General features: G+C 32.3%; 1 protein-coding gene and 1 long non-coding RNA gene across 8 annotated transcripts in view; one reads left to right on the top strand and one right to left on the bottom strand.

Annotated features, from left to right (window-relative positions):
• The window catches only part of LOC128859012 (homeobox protein 5), a 75,536-nt gene that overhangs the window by 8,508 nt on the left and 49,597 nt on the right, over nt 1-17,431 (bottom strand). The window contains exon 1 of one of the 6 annotated variants that reach the window (XM_054095669.1): nt 1,420-1,653. The exons of 4 other annotated variants lie outside the window; for them this stretch is intronic. In XM_054095669.1, the coding sequence (XP_053951644.1) occupies nt 1,420-1,430 (11 nt within the window). In that variant the 5' untranslated portion in view covers nt 1,431-1,653. Of the gene's footprint in view, nt 1-1,166; nt 1,263-1,419; nt 1,654-17,431 lie in introns of those variants that run through there. One more of the 6 variants, XM_054095673.1, reaches the window with a different exon arrangement.
• On the top strand, nt 1,271-6,392 carry LOC128859013 (uncharacterized). Of its 2 annotated transcripts, XR_008454093.1 has the most exons (4): nt 1,271-1,338; nt 3,208-3,397; nt 5,263-5,642; nt 5,732-6,392. It is a non-coding gene; the product is annotated as an uncharacterized LOC128859013 (long non-coding RNA). The 2 variants fall into 2 exon arrangements; XR_008454092.1 differs by having other exon boundaries at nt 5,263-6,392.

Genomic DNA, 17,431 nt, shown 5'->3' on the forward strand with positions numbered 1-17,431 from the left:
AAAATAAAGAACGTGAAAAAGGAGTAAAAAAGTAAAAGTTCTATTAAATGCGCAACAAAAAGCAATAAAATAGTAGTATGCGAAATGTCTGCGTAATAAAATATCAAGGTTTTATATACATACATATAAATAAATTAATGTGCACACATACATACATAGGTATACATTTTTTATGTACTTTGTGCACGGGAAGAGAGTATAAATGTGTTCTCGTCAACAGGGGCAGTGTTAGACCCAAGTTTTATGCTTTAAAAACAAAAATTATGAAACGAATTGTTTTAAATTTTATTTTATATAATACTATTTTTCATGTTGATTGTACGTTTTAAATTCGAAGTTATATATATATATATAATTGGCGCGTACACCCTTTTTGGGTGTTTGGCTGAGCTCCTCCTCCTATTTGTTGTGTGCGTCTCAATGTTGTTCCATAAAAAAATAAATAGTTCTTTTAATTAAAAAAATAAATAAAAATAAAGAAGAAATAAGATAAAACAAAACAAAAAATTAAAAAATTAAATAAAAAGTAGAAAAAAAAAATTAAATTAAATAAATACAAATAAAAAAGTGTAATAACATAAAAATAAAATGATAATAATTCAAGTGGTATTCGATTATGAAAAAATTATTAAATTTAACCGATTAACAACAAAGCCACTTAAATTTAATTTCATTACGATTTTTTTTTTAAGTTATATTAATATGATATTTAGTCCGATATATTTTCATATATACACTTTATGTTACAGGCAAATTGTTCTTAATTAAAAACCCTTAACTAATTTCGATGCTGTTTTCATTATAGTTAAATTTAACTCACTTATATTCAATCGTTTCTCGTTTGGAATTGAAAATATTACTGTCAAAGCCTAACCACCTACCATAGCCAAATCCTCAGTTTATTTCACTAAACATATTTTTCATAAAAATTTTAATTATTTAAATATATTTTATAAAAGGAAAATTCCATACAAATTTTCGATTCCTAAACTATTTTAAACTTATTTTTATGAATCCATTAAAAAATTTATTTTATAATGAACTGACATTATTTCTCCTTCTACTTCTAATTATATTCACAATAAACGACGCTTTTGTCGGTAAGACGCCTTAAATGTAAGCTAATTGCCAATATATTGTGCATCAAACAATGATTCAGCTCATACTTGTTGTTGCTACCATTTTGGCCGCCATATTGCTGATTCGCGGTTTTAATTTTTGCACGTAACGAAATTCCTTACAGACAAACTACTTTTGTGTGAAGAGCTTCAAATAATTCACCCGTCACCAAGAGATTTCTGCATTGATTTTCGCAAGTTTTATATATCACTTCACTTTGTGAGTATTCAATTGTCACGGTTACAAACAATTCAATAACTTCTGAAATATTGAGCCGACTGCGTTTCTAGTGTGACAAACCGTTTTCGCATGCAGTAAATGCCAAAAAATGCAGCAACAGCAACAAAAACGAAAGAAAAATAACCCAAAGCCAACGACAGCAGAGAAAAAAATTAAATATAATTCTTATAGGCGTCTGTTGTGTGTAAGATGACTCGCGCTTATTCGTCGGAATGTGAGTTTATACATAGTTGCCCAGACTAGCGCGACACAATCGTCGTCATCATTGGAATCCGCGTGTAAGTAAACTAAAGGAATTTCTTTATACGAGCAATGCTTAAGCGACAGGCGTCGTTGTTAATGGGGTGCGTCGCTAAACCGCTGCCGCCACCCAAAAAGTTGCTATAGTTACTTGTTGTAAACAAAAATGTATAAAAATGTTTGTAAATCAAAACCAATATGTAATGGAACACGATTATTAGCAGCAGCGAGAGTAAAAAATAACAAATCAAATAAAAGTTAGAGTAGCGGGCAGCAGTTGAACGAGGGCAGAAACAAATATACAAATCACACTAGTTGACGACGTCAAGGTGTTTAAAAGCGAGTAAAACGAAGCACCAAATACTATGCACGAGCATAGTGGCCGCTAAGTTGTGTGTGCAGTTAGGAGCTACTCAAAATTTAACAACAAATAGTCGTAAAAGTACGTGAGAAAGTGCTGCCACCAACCCGGCTAAAGAGCATAGTGCGAAATTGTGCCGCTGTTTGCGCTCATCTGCGCTTAATGGACTGAGCACATGAAAACACACATGCTACCACAATATGAATATATCGCCGAAAAGTGCGGTCAATTTGTTGTTTACTCAGGGTGTTGGGAAAAAAGAATTAAGCAGATTGTAAAGATTGATAGCTTCGGAACCTCTTCGATGAATTCAACACCATTCGATTATTCGAATACTATTATTTTTTTTTGTTTAAAAGCCAATTACTCTTCGAAATCGCTTTTATTCAACCGACAACCAAACGCAAAGCAAAGCTAGCGACAGCTAATACAATGATGAACTGCTACAAAAACGTCAACAGTTTATACTTTCAATATATTTTGGTATCCATAAGAGAATGAGTATTTATCATTTCGACGAAGGCGCTCTTCTGTAGCCACTGTTTTCATTGTGTTCAGCGCATTATACAAAAGTGGTAGTTGTAGTGGTAGTGAAAGGTGATGTTCGAGTACAATGTATAAAAAAAGGTAAACATGTGACTATTTAATGGTGAAAAAGAGCAACTGCAACACGCAACAAACAAAAGAGTGAAGATTAAGAAATGCGAGAGCACGCAAGTGTGTCAGCATACACGCCGGTAGGTAAAGCTTTTTATATACAAGCAAATTTCTCAACAACTAAGCATTTAAAATAAACCGGGCTAAAAATACAATACTATGCTCCCAAAAATATTCGACTGAAATTTGAGAACAAACCAAAGAGTGTACATATGTGAATGCGACAAAGAGTATAGCAAGTAAGCGCTAAAACCCTCTCTTTTGGCGCTCAGCAAGCACTTGGCTCTTGCCAAAAATAAAAGTCAAACATAGCTAACATGTGTACATGTGTAATTTGTATGTACATATAATATCGCGCCTACGTTGACCGCGACCGCGACCGCCAGCACCCGTTGAAAAACCGGAGACAGACAACAGCGCAGCGGTCGCCGTTTTAAGGCCGCTCCGATGAGTGTCGTCGCAGCCAACGAAGTCGTCGTCATCGTTTTTAAGCGGTAGCATTTAATCATTTTTCGCATGCACAGATACTTTTTTGTTTATATGCATGAGTATGTATAGACATACATATGTACATATATTCCTAAATGTAGGCAATGACGAAAAATTCCGATACATAGAGCCTACTGACGAAAAACAATGCAAAATGGATATACGAATAAACAAAAAGAAAAAATGCCGCAAGCTTGTTTATAAAACAACAAATTAAAACAAAAAAGCAACTAACCAAAATTACTGGCGGCAGCCATTTTCCTTAGCAGCGGACAAATGTCAATATAAAAGGTATGAAATTGACTATGAATTACTTTCATTGTAACTTTTCGTTTTTGCTAATTTATGTTTTAAGTGGTTTAATAGCTCACTTAATTTATAATTGGTTGCTTCTAACAATTGATATGTCGTTTTTTCGGACCCAAACCAATTAACCTTAAGGTTTGTTTGTTTAATGGTGCCATAAATATTTGAACACAAGTTTTACCGCTGAATTCTTAAACAATAACGCATACAACAGCAAGACATCAATCATCATTTTTTAAAATGCAATTTTCCACTTGCTTAGAATGCTTTACAATTTCTCCTAATTCATAGTTTTCTTTACGACTCCCCATGAGATTTCTTTTTGTTCTCGACCCGTTTGCTTAAATGTCAAATGTCGTGTGTTGATATACTCCCTACGAGTAACAACGTTTACTCGCCGATTGATAATAGTGCCACATTTTTAATCCCTTTGGCCCACATTTACGCCCACTTATTAAGAGTTCTTGTTTGTCTTGCTGCGCATACATATATACATACATACGTACTATATATAACCCCAAACTCATGAATGTATGTAGGTTGGACTTCTCTATGCGGTCTGGTCTGGTGTGATTGCCAGATTTCACCAGCTGTGCTTGCAACAGCGAGAGCGATAAACAATTACAGAGAGCAAGAGAGACGTGACAAATGCCTACAAGGCGAAGTCTGACGAGTGGTTGTGGACAAGTGTTTCGATTGGTATGTATGAGTGATTGGGCGGAATTGGGTGGGATGATGATGAAGTGCGTTAATTACTTGAAAAAAATATAGGAAGGGGGAAGTAGGCACAAAGACCTTCAAAAGTCAATGATGACATAGTGCAGTTAATAGTTACATACATATATACTTACAAGCAAATGTATACCTGTATTGTTTGTATGAATGTGCACATGAAGCTACTTTTTATGAAAAGAACTGTAGCCGCATATATGGTCAGGGGTGCTTAACATTATGTCAGACGTGTGAAAGCAAATATAGATTAGATGCAAAAAATGTCTATTCAATTATTGGTGTTGGATGCTTAAATGGATTTGTTGACATTAGAGGGTCAAACAGAATAGCTTTCAATGGTTTTCGTATGCCAAATACATATGTACATACGTCTCAGTGTGGATGACTAATACAACTACCTACGTTGACAGATTTTCTAGCGGTCTCTCTCTTTCAACTGGGCACAACTAGTGTGATTGCCAATGAAACAGGTGATTTTTTGGCCAATTATTATACAAAAAGAGTTCTATTGAAGATTTTGAAATTCTAAATTTTTCATTGTGCGGTATTTATTTAAATATTTAACAAAGTAAAACCAAAAAATTCGACTTAATTCGATTATTTATACATATAATATATACAAGTATCTATTAATATTTATTATGTTGATACCGTTATTCGTAAAATATCTATTTGTAAGCAAATACGGAAAAGAGAAAAATCTATTAGATAGTAAAAACATAAATCGTTTGTCATACAACTTCAAAGAATTCCAAAGTGGAAGCCATACGACTGCAAGGGAGTATTTTTTCAATTTTTTTTTTGTTTTTTTTTATAAATATGTAATGTAGTTTCCTAAATGTGCTCAAAGTTAGAATGAAAGCTTGAAGAAAATATCTACATATGTACATATTAGAAAATTGTTCTGTAATTATTATTTAATAAATAAATTATTTGTTTTGGAACTTCCTTCGCATGTATTACATAGATGCTTGTATAAGGCACATAAATGCGTCTAAATATACATACATACATACGTTGCCAACATTTATTTGTCACAAGCAAAAAATTATTTAAGTAGCAATAAAGTATTGTCTCTCCTTTTATGCACTTCTAGTTCAAGAATTTTTCTTTTTCAGTGCATTAACCTCGAAATTTGGTGCTACGAAAAAAACTGAAATATATGTAAGTGAGCGCTTAGAGCAAGCTGATTCCTCTAAACACAAAGCATAGCGAGTAAATGCGAAAATCATGTTGCTAGCAGAACACATAACCCCCCACAACTTGGAGTGGTCCTCAACTAGCGCCAGCCAAAGAGTTGTGCAGCTATTAATGCAGCTTAGAGTGCAATTATCACGCATGCGCGCACACTACCAACAATAATACCTTTTAAAAATACAATATATTAACAATATATGCATGCACATGTACAGTGGTGGCCACAAATCATATTACAAATCATTACATATAACAACACAACCAAAAGTAGCAGAGAAATACCGCTACACTACAGTTGCTTGTAAGTAGTCGCGAGAGTTACATTTATTTTGTCCGTTTGTCGCATTTGTTTTGAGTTATTATAAAAATGAAATTATTTGTATCTTTCAGGATGGAGTTTGTTTAATTTGAAAATAGTATATTAAAAGTAAAAATAAAGTAGAAAAATTGTATATAATAAAAGTGGCGGCCGCCATAGACGAATGAGGGTTGATGCGCAAAAAGAATGATAGAAACAAAATTGCGCTCATCAGAGAGTGCTTGACGTCGTTGTGCAGTGTTGCCAACCATTTGCTCTTCGCAATAAATTTTGTGCTTTTTTATACCCAAAACGCGAAAATTTTTAAGTTTGGTGTTTGTTTCTTTTTTTATTTTTATTTAAAGCTACCGAAACAAAAAAATGGTAAAAAAGGTCACTGTGAGAAAATGTCGTATTTATTTTCTTTAAATGGGCATTTTAGTGCGTTTTTATATCCAAAGCTAGGCAACACTGCAGCAGCGAGAGAGAGATTTGGCTGCTGAAAGGAGAAGAACACCAACAACACCTAAAAAAAGTAAAGCTAAATAAAACTGAATAAATTATTGAACTAATTAAAAAAATTGTATATTTTACAAAATCAAAAGCGTTATATTTTAATTAGAACAGGCTAGAGAAATGTCATGAAGAAAGAACTAAAACTCCGAGAATAAATAACAAAAAACTGCTAAATCAAGTTACGAAAATAGTAATGTGGTCATACTGGTGCTAATACGGCGTCGCTCATTGTCAAATTTGCTGAGAGCAAAGTAACGGTACCACGATAGGCGCCATCTCATTATTCTTTCTATCATGGCTGCGCAACTGCCATTCGGGAGAGCGTAAGTTTGAATCTCCGTGCATGCATCAACATGAAATAAGACAAAACGTTTTTTTCTAATAGCGGTCGCCTGCCCCTCGGCAAACAATAGCAAACTTCCGAGTGTATTTTTGCCAAAAAAAGCTGCTCATAAAAATCATTTTCCGATCAGTCGTCATCGTCTTGGAACTGTTGGTTCCTTCATTTGTGGAAAAACATCAAGACGCACACCACAAATAGAAGGCGGAGCTCGGTCAAACACCGAACAGAAATACGCGCCAGTTATTTATTTTTATTTTTCTCATATAAAAGTATGCATACAAAACTAAAATTATTTTACTCCCAATCAACATTCTACAAATTGAACTAAAAAAATTTAAAAATTAAATATTCTATAATACGACAATAGTTTCATATGATCTTGCCACCACTATATACATATGTATGTATGTGCTGAAATTTGGACAGTAGTTGACGGCAAGAATGGCCATTTCGAAGCGCAAAAAGTCCATAAAATAAAGACAGCCAACAAAACGGTAATCATGACAGGAGAAGAGCGAACGTCTATGGCATTAAAGCAAAACGGAGAGAAAAACGAAGACTTAACAAAAACAACAAACCACGCAAAACAATAAGTCATCAAGTAGAATTTAGTAGAGTAAAAGGCAGTTGGGGTATAGCACAGCTTTCATTTTAGCCTAACTACAGCAGGCTGGGCTGCTTACATTCATTCTTGCATTACTTGATTGTTGTTGTATTGCTGCCAATGGCATTTAATGCTGATGTGGCCACGTGCTGTAGGAACACGGTGGGCAATGGAACAGCTAAAAAATCAGAAAGAAAAAAAACAACGAAATAACAAAAAAAAAAAACAAAAACAAAAGCAAATAAATGCAAAACTGATGTGCGGGACTACTTGTACAATGCATTAAAATTTATGTATGTATGTATTTAAACACGAGCGGAGAACAAGTGAAGAAATTTCATAGCGTTTGTGCATAAGTCTATATATAGCACATACATACATACATAGATACAATATATGCGTATACTAGAATTGCCAGAGTATTTGTCTGCATATGAAAGTATAAACGGAAGGAAGGTCTGATAATCACGTTTGTACATTTGCCATATTTCACGTTTATTTCATTTATTTTTTTTTTCGCTCTCTTCGTATTAATAAGGTGCATACATACATACACACACACACACATACATACATACATACATACATACATACATACTTATCTACATGCTCTTGGCGTGCTTTTCAATTATTTAGAGCACACGAGCGTGTTTGAGTATAACATTTCTGCTCGAAAACGATTGTTAGTTGTACCTCAAAGCCCGCGCATCTTCTAATTGTAGTTTGAAAAAATAATCGCCTGTGCTGGCTGGCTGTTGCTGTTTTATTGCACAATAAACGCAAATAAATGTAAAGAAAGAGGAGAAGTGGAAGTGTAGAGAAAAGCAAAATGATGCAAGTAACCACTTGTATAGAGTAAAGGTCTGCCCTTGTGTTTACATGTTTATAAACAACAACACTACTATCAATAGTAATATCATAATTTTTTATTTCCATCTTTTGTTTGTTTGTTTTGAGTATTCTTTTGCCTTTTCGACGCTGTATTATAGCTAATTTTATATTTACTCTGTACACGTTAGCTTTTTGGCCTTTTCCGTTTCATTTGCTAGCCAGCCGCTGTGAGCGTTCAGAGTGCGGCATTCCACTATTTACATACATACATGTATTGGGCACCCCAAAAAGTTTGGTATCAAATTGGACAAATGTAGCTTTGAATTCGAGCACCGCTTGTGGCATACCCTTACATATACATATATGAATGTTTGTATGTATGTATATACTTGCTTTAATAAAAAAATATTTTTTTTAATTATTTAAATTTGCTCAAATTTGCTACCGAACTTTTTTAACTACCCAATGTAATATCATGAATTAATTTTTTTATATTTTTTTTCTTTTAAGACACGTTTTAGTTTTTCCGGAATATTTTGTTTTTTTCGCTCTTTTCATTTTAATGTTTATTTATTAAGTAATTTATTTATTCATTAGAACCATAACTTTTTATGCTACCACCTTATCTCGATCCAATGCGCTGTATTTCATTATATTTACTACTATACGCCTATAAACATGTTTTCTACATTTATTTAGATCGAAATTAAGTAAACAAAGAAGACGTTAAAAAAAAATAAAAAAATACTAATAATAATAAAGAAAGCAGCGAAGGGCATGTAGCGAGATCAACATTAATAACAGACGCGGTGCAAAGCAGTCAGCTGTAACAATAAAAATAAAATGAAATAAAAAGAAAAGCAGCAAAGCAAAACAAAACAAAACAAAACAAAACTATTATACTAGCAGCGCAAAAAGGTGCAAATGTATGTAGGTATGTAAATATGTATGTATATACACAGATAAAAACAAACGTATGGCGGTGTATAGGGCAGGCGCACAATAAGAATGCCTTCAAATTGTAGCAAATTTGTGAAATATGAACAGCGTGCAAAACCGTATGCGCATATGTAGATATGTAGGCATGCACATATGTATGTATGTACATATACAAGCATAGCCGTTTAGGTGAGTATGTACTTTCATGAACGGCGATTGTTTGTTGTTATCTGTACACTCGCATGAAAGCTTGCCAGGTCGAGCGGTTGCAGAAAATGGCGTCTTAAATGGCGCATGAAAGAATTGTGCTAAACGCATTTTTTGTTTTTTACGCAGCTATGAAAGCGTAAGTCTCTGTTATAATTTTTTATTTTTTGGTCATATTGAATTTTTCTAATTAGTTTCTCGTTTCCGTAAAGATCTCCAATAAACGAAGCTAGTGATGCGAAAGAAGGGGATACAGGGGAATTGAAATGGCATGAATGTGAAAAGCAGCTCCAAACTAATAGGGAACAAAATTGGAAATTCATACAGACGTTTAAGGGGAAAACTAAAGGCGTCGATTTGCAAGAAATGGGTAAATTGCACATATACAGGGTGGTATTCAGTATGTTAATACCATTTATATGTTTAACAATACCCTGTATGCAATAAGAGACAATACCCTCTGCGCGATCTAAAAACCACTACTTTTACCTTTTCATTTTCAAAAAACAAAACACTTTATGATACTCGTTCCCACGACAGTCATCTCTACGTTAGCGGAATTACCCCTATTTATATCTGGTTGATGACTATAACTTCATCAGCACTCCCCAAAACAATATTGGGGAATATTTTGTACAGTTACAACCGAACACTTGAGCTTCTTACGGTTACAAAATGTGTGAAAATTCATAACTCAACATCTGCAGTCTCTCAATATCTCGACACTCAATTACTGATTTCATTGAATACGATGGCAATATTTTTAGTGTGGGAATTGTCCTGTTATGTTATCGCCATTTTGAAAGTGCCTTCAAGTGAACCAGTACTTTGTCCCTGCGCTCTTGATTGTTTCAAATAATTGTTTTATTTGTATGATGGATAGAAAAGGATGACGCTCCGATTCTGGGTGAATAATTCTGTTTGCAAAGAAGGGAAAGGCACAGTCTAGAAAAGCAAAATTATCAAAAATTCTGCCCCATATGAGCATCACAAAAAGATGCCAATTGGCTGCCAAAAATTCAAAGTAACAGTCCATCGCTTCTCAGATGTTGGCAATATGTGACTTGAAATGTTTCATGACATGAAATGCCAACTTCATTCAATTTCCTGTGTCGATTGGCAAATCCATTGAAATTGACCACCACTGAAAGTCGTCAAAAATTTAGTGTAGAGACGTTAAGTAGTAAGCGTTTTCTCAATGAAGTTTTCTTCGGTAATGAGCAGTTCAAAAGCACGTTACCGTTAATAGCGGTACAGTACCGTTTTTCTCATTTTACCTACGCTCGCATTAAGTTCTGATTTTTTTGTACTGGAACTCTTATTAATTTTCATTTAACTGTATGTTAATTGCTTGATTGGCGATAAAATAAATTGAAAACTAGTACAAGACATCGAACATTCATTAATAAAATAATAACAAAATTCATTGCATATTTATCAATAAATGAGCAATAAATTACTGTAGGAAAAAGGATGAAAGTGAATAACTGGTGAATACATACATACAAGTCCACATATGCATATATACATACATACATACGAGTGTACATTTGAGAAATACTCGCAAAATTTAATGTAACGATTTGCGTTAGCGCTCGTATGTGTGTTTCGAAGGCTTCTCGGAAACAAGCGCGGTTTATTCGCATATTCACTGAGTAAGTGACAGCCAATGACAACAAAACCGACAGCTATAAATAAAAACGAAATAAACAGCGAACAATAAAAGAAAAAAAACAACAAAAAAACAACGAAGTAATTAAACACAAATTAAAATAAACAAAGCGAATAGGAATATATACAAAAACAAACAAAAATGTTATCAACAAAAAGAAGAGAGGAGAGAGCAAAATAAATAAGCAGTGCGAAGCGAAAAACAAAAGGGAATGAAATAAGCAAAAGTAAAGCGAAAAATTAAGTAGAAGCAAGAGAGGCGGCCGCCGTAGCCGAATGGGTTGGTGCGTGATTACCATTCGGAATTCACCGAGAGGTCGTTAGTTCGAATCTCGGTGAAGGCAAAATTAATAAAAACATTTTTCTAATAGCGGTCGCCCCTCGGCAGGCAATGGCAAACCTCCGAGTGTATTTCTGCCATGAAAAAGCTCCTCATAAAAATATCTGCCGTTCGGAGTCGGCTTGAAACTGTAGGGCCCTCCATTTGTGGAACAACATCAAGACGCACACCACAAATAGGAGGAGGAGCTCGGCCAAACACCTAACAGAAGTGTACGCGCCAATTATTTATTTTTATTTTTTAAGAGGTTACATGTTGAAAATCGGGTTTGATACCCACAAAAGTAGTGCTTAAAAACATCGAAATTATTTTATTTACAAAAGCTGACCTTATGAAGGAAAAAGCAATAGAGAGCGGCACACTAAGAGAAAAACAAATACAAAATCAATAAAAAAGCACTGGAAAAATACAAACAAGTCAAACAAATGTAAATTCCAAGCGCAAAGTCAGGTACGTTCACCAATAAAAAGAGATAAAAAACGGTTAAAAATAGTAAACAGAGAAAAAAGCAAGCAACTCGCAAAAAAGGCGCCGATTAAACAACTTGGCAAAGTCACGAATGAGTGAATGAGAAATTTACTCAGAAATGGCAAACCAACAAACAACAACAACAAAATTCTGTAATTTTTTGTGACAACGTCATAATTTGCGCAGTTTTAAAAAGTGAATTAAATTTTGTAATATGGTATGAATATATGAGAATGGCGAATGAGCGCAAAATAAGTGAAAAAACTGTGAGTCTGTGCTAAAACACACACACACAAACTAGAAATAGCAAAGGAACGTAATTTCGTGAAATAAATAAATTGGCTGTCATTGACTGTCACTTGATCAATGGATATACACATACAATTACACAAACAAGAAGTAATGGAAAGCACTTCGAAAAAATTAAAATATATATACATATATAAAGAAAAAAAAAAATACATATGGGGCATTCTTCGCCAACCGGACACCCCCATCTGCCCAGAACAGTTTTTATAAAAAAAATTTTTCCCTATGCCGAAATAAAAGCTTTGTCATGTACTTTAATTTGTCATGTGGCACTTTTTAAATATTCAAGATGAGACGAATATTGACATGATGCTCGGGGGTTTCTGGGTTCGCTGCTGAATATAAATATTGAAGGAAATTGCTGAAATTGGAATTTTTTTTTCATAATACAGGATTTTTTTCACAGTAAAACTTTTTTTTCTTCTGGAGAATTGGAAAATCTTTTAATAATCACTTCCTTTTTGTTTGAGATTTGGAAGGAATGGCTTTTTAGTATTTCTGGTACTGGTGCTGCAGACTCGAATCTTTTGTTAAGCTTCCAACATATTTGTCAATATTCGTCGTCCATCTTGAATATTTAAAAAGTGCCACATGACAAATTAAAGTACATGAAAAGCTTATTTTATTTCGGCATAGGGAAAAATTTTTTTTATAAAAACTGTTCTGGGCAGATGGGGGTGTCCGGTTGGCGAAGAATGCCCCATATACAAAAAAATATATATTAAGAAAATATATAAAAACATAAAAAAGCAAACATAAAAAAATATTAAAAAATATATAAAAAATATATACAAAATATATAAAAAATATATACAAAATATATAAAAAATATATACAATAAAAAACATACAAAAAAAATATATTATATAAACAAATATATAAAAAGCATTTCAAAATTAAATTAAATACATACACAAAACAATTTACAAAAATATATAAAAAAATATATATAAAACACATATAAAAATACATTTAAAAAATATAAAAAATATATAAAAAAATATATAAAAAATATATAAAAAAATATATAAAAAAATATATAAAAAAATATATAAAAAAAATATAAAAAATATATATAAAAAATATATAAAAAATATATACAAAAATATTTAAAGAAAATGTAAAAAAATATATAAAGAAAATATAAAAATATTACCAAAACAATATTAAAAATATGTGAAAAATATTAAAAAAATATATAAAAAATGCAATAAATATATGTATATAAAGAAATAAATGTTAAAAATCTAATAATAAAAGAGGATATAAAGAAATAGAAAAAATACTTAAAAAAATATAAAAAATACTAAAAACATATAAAGAAATAAAAGGTTAAAAAAGAAATAGGTAAGAAAAAGGGATATAAAGAAATAAAATATTTAAAAAGTAAAAAAAAAACATAACAAAATGCAATATTTAAAAAAATACTTAAACAATATTACAAAAATATAAAAGCAAATATGTATATAAAAAAATTAAATATATATAAAAAAATTAAATATATATAATAAAATTAATATATAAATAAATTAAATATATATAAAAAAAACTACTACCAGTTCGTGGAAACCAAGAATAAGTTCAGTGTGATAACGTGAGTAAAGTGGGGAAAAAGAACTTTACCCAAGCTTTATCGGAAAATTAATTAAAAGCAGTGGCAGGAATTCAATGTAAATATGTAAATAAAAACCATTGAATTTATGGATATACTGTCTGTCGATATACATATAACAAGCTCTCGCGAGCAAGCATAGCAACAAAAGACACATTCACCATTCACCGGCTATTAACGTCATCAGACGTCACCATTCAAACAAATAAACATATTCGACACCGACGTTGTTTAAATATATTTGTGTTATGCACTTATACTCGTACATACAGTGTGGTTTCGGACTGATCGAGTGACATGATCGTTAAACAATGTTCTTCTACGAAACCGATGCGGTGCCGACAATGACTTTTGCACACATACATACATATACGCATAGGTAAGTATGTACGTCAATCTTTGGCCCCGAGCACAGGCTATCAAATAATGCCTGCGAGGAAAAACTTAATTTATGGAATGTTTACTTGGTTCAAAATTAACTCGATTTCGAACCACTTCGCTACTCACCTCAAAGGTGGTGAAATTCGTATTTAGAGTGGGATTAGTGTCAAAACTGAAAAATGCACGCAACAAGTGGGGGTGACACTCGTTGGGTGAGTAGCTTTTGACTTGGATTTTGTTTCTAGTTTGCGTCGTGCTGAGAAAAATTATGTAATTTTTCAAATTTTGTAAATGTAAGTTATTGTGAATTTTAATAAAATTATAAAATTATTTATTATTGTATTTTAATATAATAAAATTGTAAAATATGAAACTAATAAATTTGATCGTACAAAATATGGAATTATTAAAAAAAAATGAAGATAAAAAACCGACATTTTTTTTTTGCCTCTTTCAAGAGTGATTTAGTAGTAATTTGAAGCTATATCAACTAAGTTTGTTTCTTATAAAATATTAAAGGCGAAGTATGGTAAAAAGCTCAGAATGTTTTCTGCTAGGCGTCTCACAATGTGTACATTTATTCGTGTACATTTATTATTAAAATCTAAATTGTTTGAGAACTGTTTATTTCACCTTATATAATTTCAAATTTAATACTCATTGTAAACTATCGATAAAACATGCAGGACGTCGTACTAAATCTCAGCTGTCAAATTTAGTACTCGAACTAATCTTCTTCTTCTTCACGAACTAATCATGGTCCCAATTCCATTAGTAGCTCACCAGGTAACAGTACGAACGCACTTCCCTACAGGGTATAGAACATACTTGCATACATTAATATGTTTACGAGTACACATGGCAGCTATGGTGTCACTTAAGTCACAAGCACACATGCATTTGATAAGTCACATTTTTGGCATCATTTCTTAATGCGTTACTGTGGGACGCCAGTTTAATTAGGCCAAATAAAAGTTAAAGCTAACCAATGGGTGCTTATCGCACATGTGCTCTCGACCATTATGTTAATAATGTTGTCATGAAGCAAATGGCTTAGTGAGTGATATTCCTCAGTTACGGAGTATTTCGTAACATGCAAATACATTCATTTGCATAATTTAAAAGGTAAAACAAAACTGTAATAAGTACAGCCAAGCAGTTGGATGAAAGTAATTCACAGAAAAGAAAAACTAATATATAAGAGTAATATTTGAAAGACGGTTAGCATTGAGTAATGTGAAGAGAATTTATTAACCTGCAGCAATCTTAATGAGTAAGAAAAATAACTGCACTCGTAGATTATTGGGTTCGAGAGCGAGGTTGAGTTCGAAGGCTTTTTAAGGTTACTTGACTCACAATCCAGTATACTTTTCTAGTTCTCACACTCGCTCAATACCAAAAAGAACTATGTATGCATGATAGTTTCATATAGGGATGCTAAAGTTGATACAAAAAAAAACTTTCAATGCCCACGTCAGTGCAAAGAGTCATACAAGCTGTTATAACATTACGGCTACGATAGTGCAAAGCAAACTTCCACAATGGAAAACTCACATTTCAATAACGTTTTACGTCATTGGTATACAAAAACAAAACTGTTCTATGAACGTAGAAAAACATATTTGAAAATAATGTTGAGCTTCGAATTGAATATATTTGCATAGGCTAATCAAATCTAGGAATTTGTTGACTTTTTTTCAGATAAAATGGAAACAAGGCTAAAAATAAAAATAAAAACTAATAATAGCAGCTAAAACTTAGTAGTTAGTGGAATAACGACAAAAATAAAAACTGAAGTAAATTCAAAGCGCTAGTTGTACCCTGCAAATGAAAGTGGGGTCATAGACAAGTAGAAGGAATGAGTGGATAAGAGTGTGAGAGTGACAGTTGAGCCTACGATACCGGAACAACACGGATTTATATTCCATCAAAAGATTGTGACTAAAGCAGTGTAGCGAAAAAAAACGAAACTTGGCGAGGGTTTTAAATTGCTACAACACTAGCTATCTATCGTAGCAGCAAAGTGATAGAACAGTAAGACTTTTTCGTGCGTTCAAAGGAACCGTACAGACGCTCGCCTCACTCAATGAACAACAAAAGTAATAATACAAAGTGACATTTGGTGCATGTCAGCGGTTAGCTACTAGTATGAAATTAATGGAACACACAAAAAATTGCCAATAAATGAAAGACGCGTTGGAAACAACACAACAAAAAAAAAGAAAAAAAAGGAAAAAAAAATGGAAAAAAAGAAAAAAAAAAAAAGAAAACAGAAAGAAAAAGAAAACAGAAAGAAAAAGAAAAAAGGAAAGAAAAAAGGAAAAAAAAGGAAAAAAAAAAGAAAAAAGAAGCATTCAAATGTGCTAAGTAGTAAGTAAACTATAACTATAAACGCGAAACAAAAATAACAAACTGTCACATTTTAATTTCTTTCTTTTTTTTTTTTTTTTTTTTTTTTTTGATATTTGCACGAGAACAAACGCTCACCAATACCAATTAAAAACTAAAAAAACTTTAAGTAAATATAAAAATTAAATAACAAACAAGGCCGTCTCCCATACATGCATACACACATAAATGCGTGTGTATAGGTACAGTACAATGGGTGGACAGGAGCTCGCGTAAGTGGCAAATATGTATGTACACATAATTTTGTATACGAAAGTACATAAATTGGAAATCTTAAAAGTCAAATTTTACAGTGATCGCCAATGAAAATCGTACAGTTTTCATTTTTTGTATTGTTTTAAGAGTTTTAGTTTATTTTATGAATTTATTATAAAAAATAATTAACTTAATATAAAAGCATAGTGCATATTCTAAAAACAAAAACATTATAAATTAGAAAAAAAATTTCATTTCAACAAAAATTCGCATCCGATTTTTTTAAGTATTTTTAAGTAATGGTGAAACCTTCAAGTGGCTACTGTTAACATTTAACTACTATTGCTCATTTCCGCCAGAAAACGCATTTAGAGAAATTCTGTTAAAACTTTTTAAAATATTGATATTTTCAAGTTCTTTAAAAAGTATGGGCTTTCCATTTATACTGAATGTCTTAGAATAGGCGGTGTATATATTTTTATAATAAATTAGCAAAAAAAGTAAACTTTGGAAAAATTGCAAAGAAAAAAAAAACAGAAATGTACGTACACTTTTTATGAGCAAGCACTATATGTTTGTGTATATACATACTGCATACATGCATACACATAATACTTATTATAGAAAAGTGCAAAAGGCGGCTTATGCGTAAAAAATCTCATATTTGTGTAGTTTAATAAACGGTGTTCTGTCTGCATACCACTGTATGTATGTGTGTAGCCGAAGACGCTTGTGAGTGTGCTGCACGATTCGAACCCCTTATATGTATGGCGGCCGGTAGCCCCAAAAATAAAAATATGTACAGGTTGGTAATTTTTTCCCCTTGTCCAACTCGAGTTTAGCACATTTTCGAATTCTCACTACGATCTCAAGTTGTGACATGATTGGGGGAAAAATAGGTCAAAAACATCATACAAATTACTTTTATTATCGCAAAGCTTACCTAAAGCTTTGATACGACAGCCCA

This window comes from Anastrepha ludens, chromosome 3, assembly GCF_028408465.1.
Source record: "Anastrepha ludens isolate Willacy chromosome 3, idAnaLude1.1, whole genome shotgun sequence".
Taxonomy (NCBI): domain Eukaryota; kingdom Metazoa; phylum Arthropoda; class Insecta; order Diptera; family Tephritidae; genus Anastrepha; species Anastrepha ludens.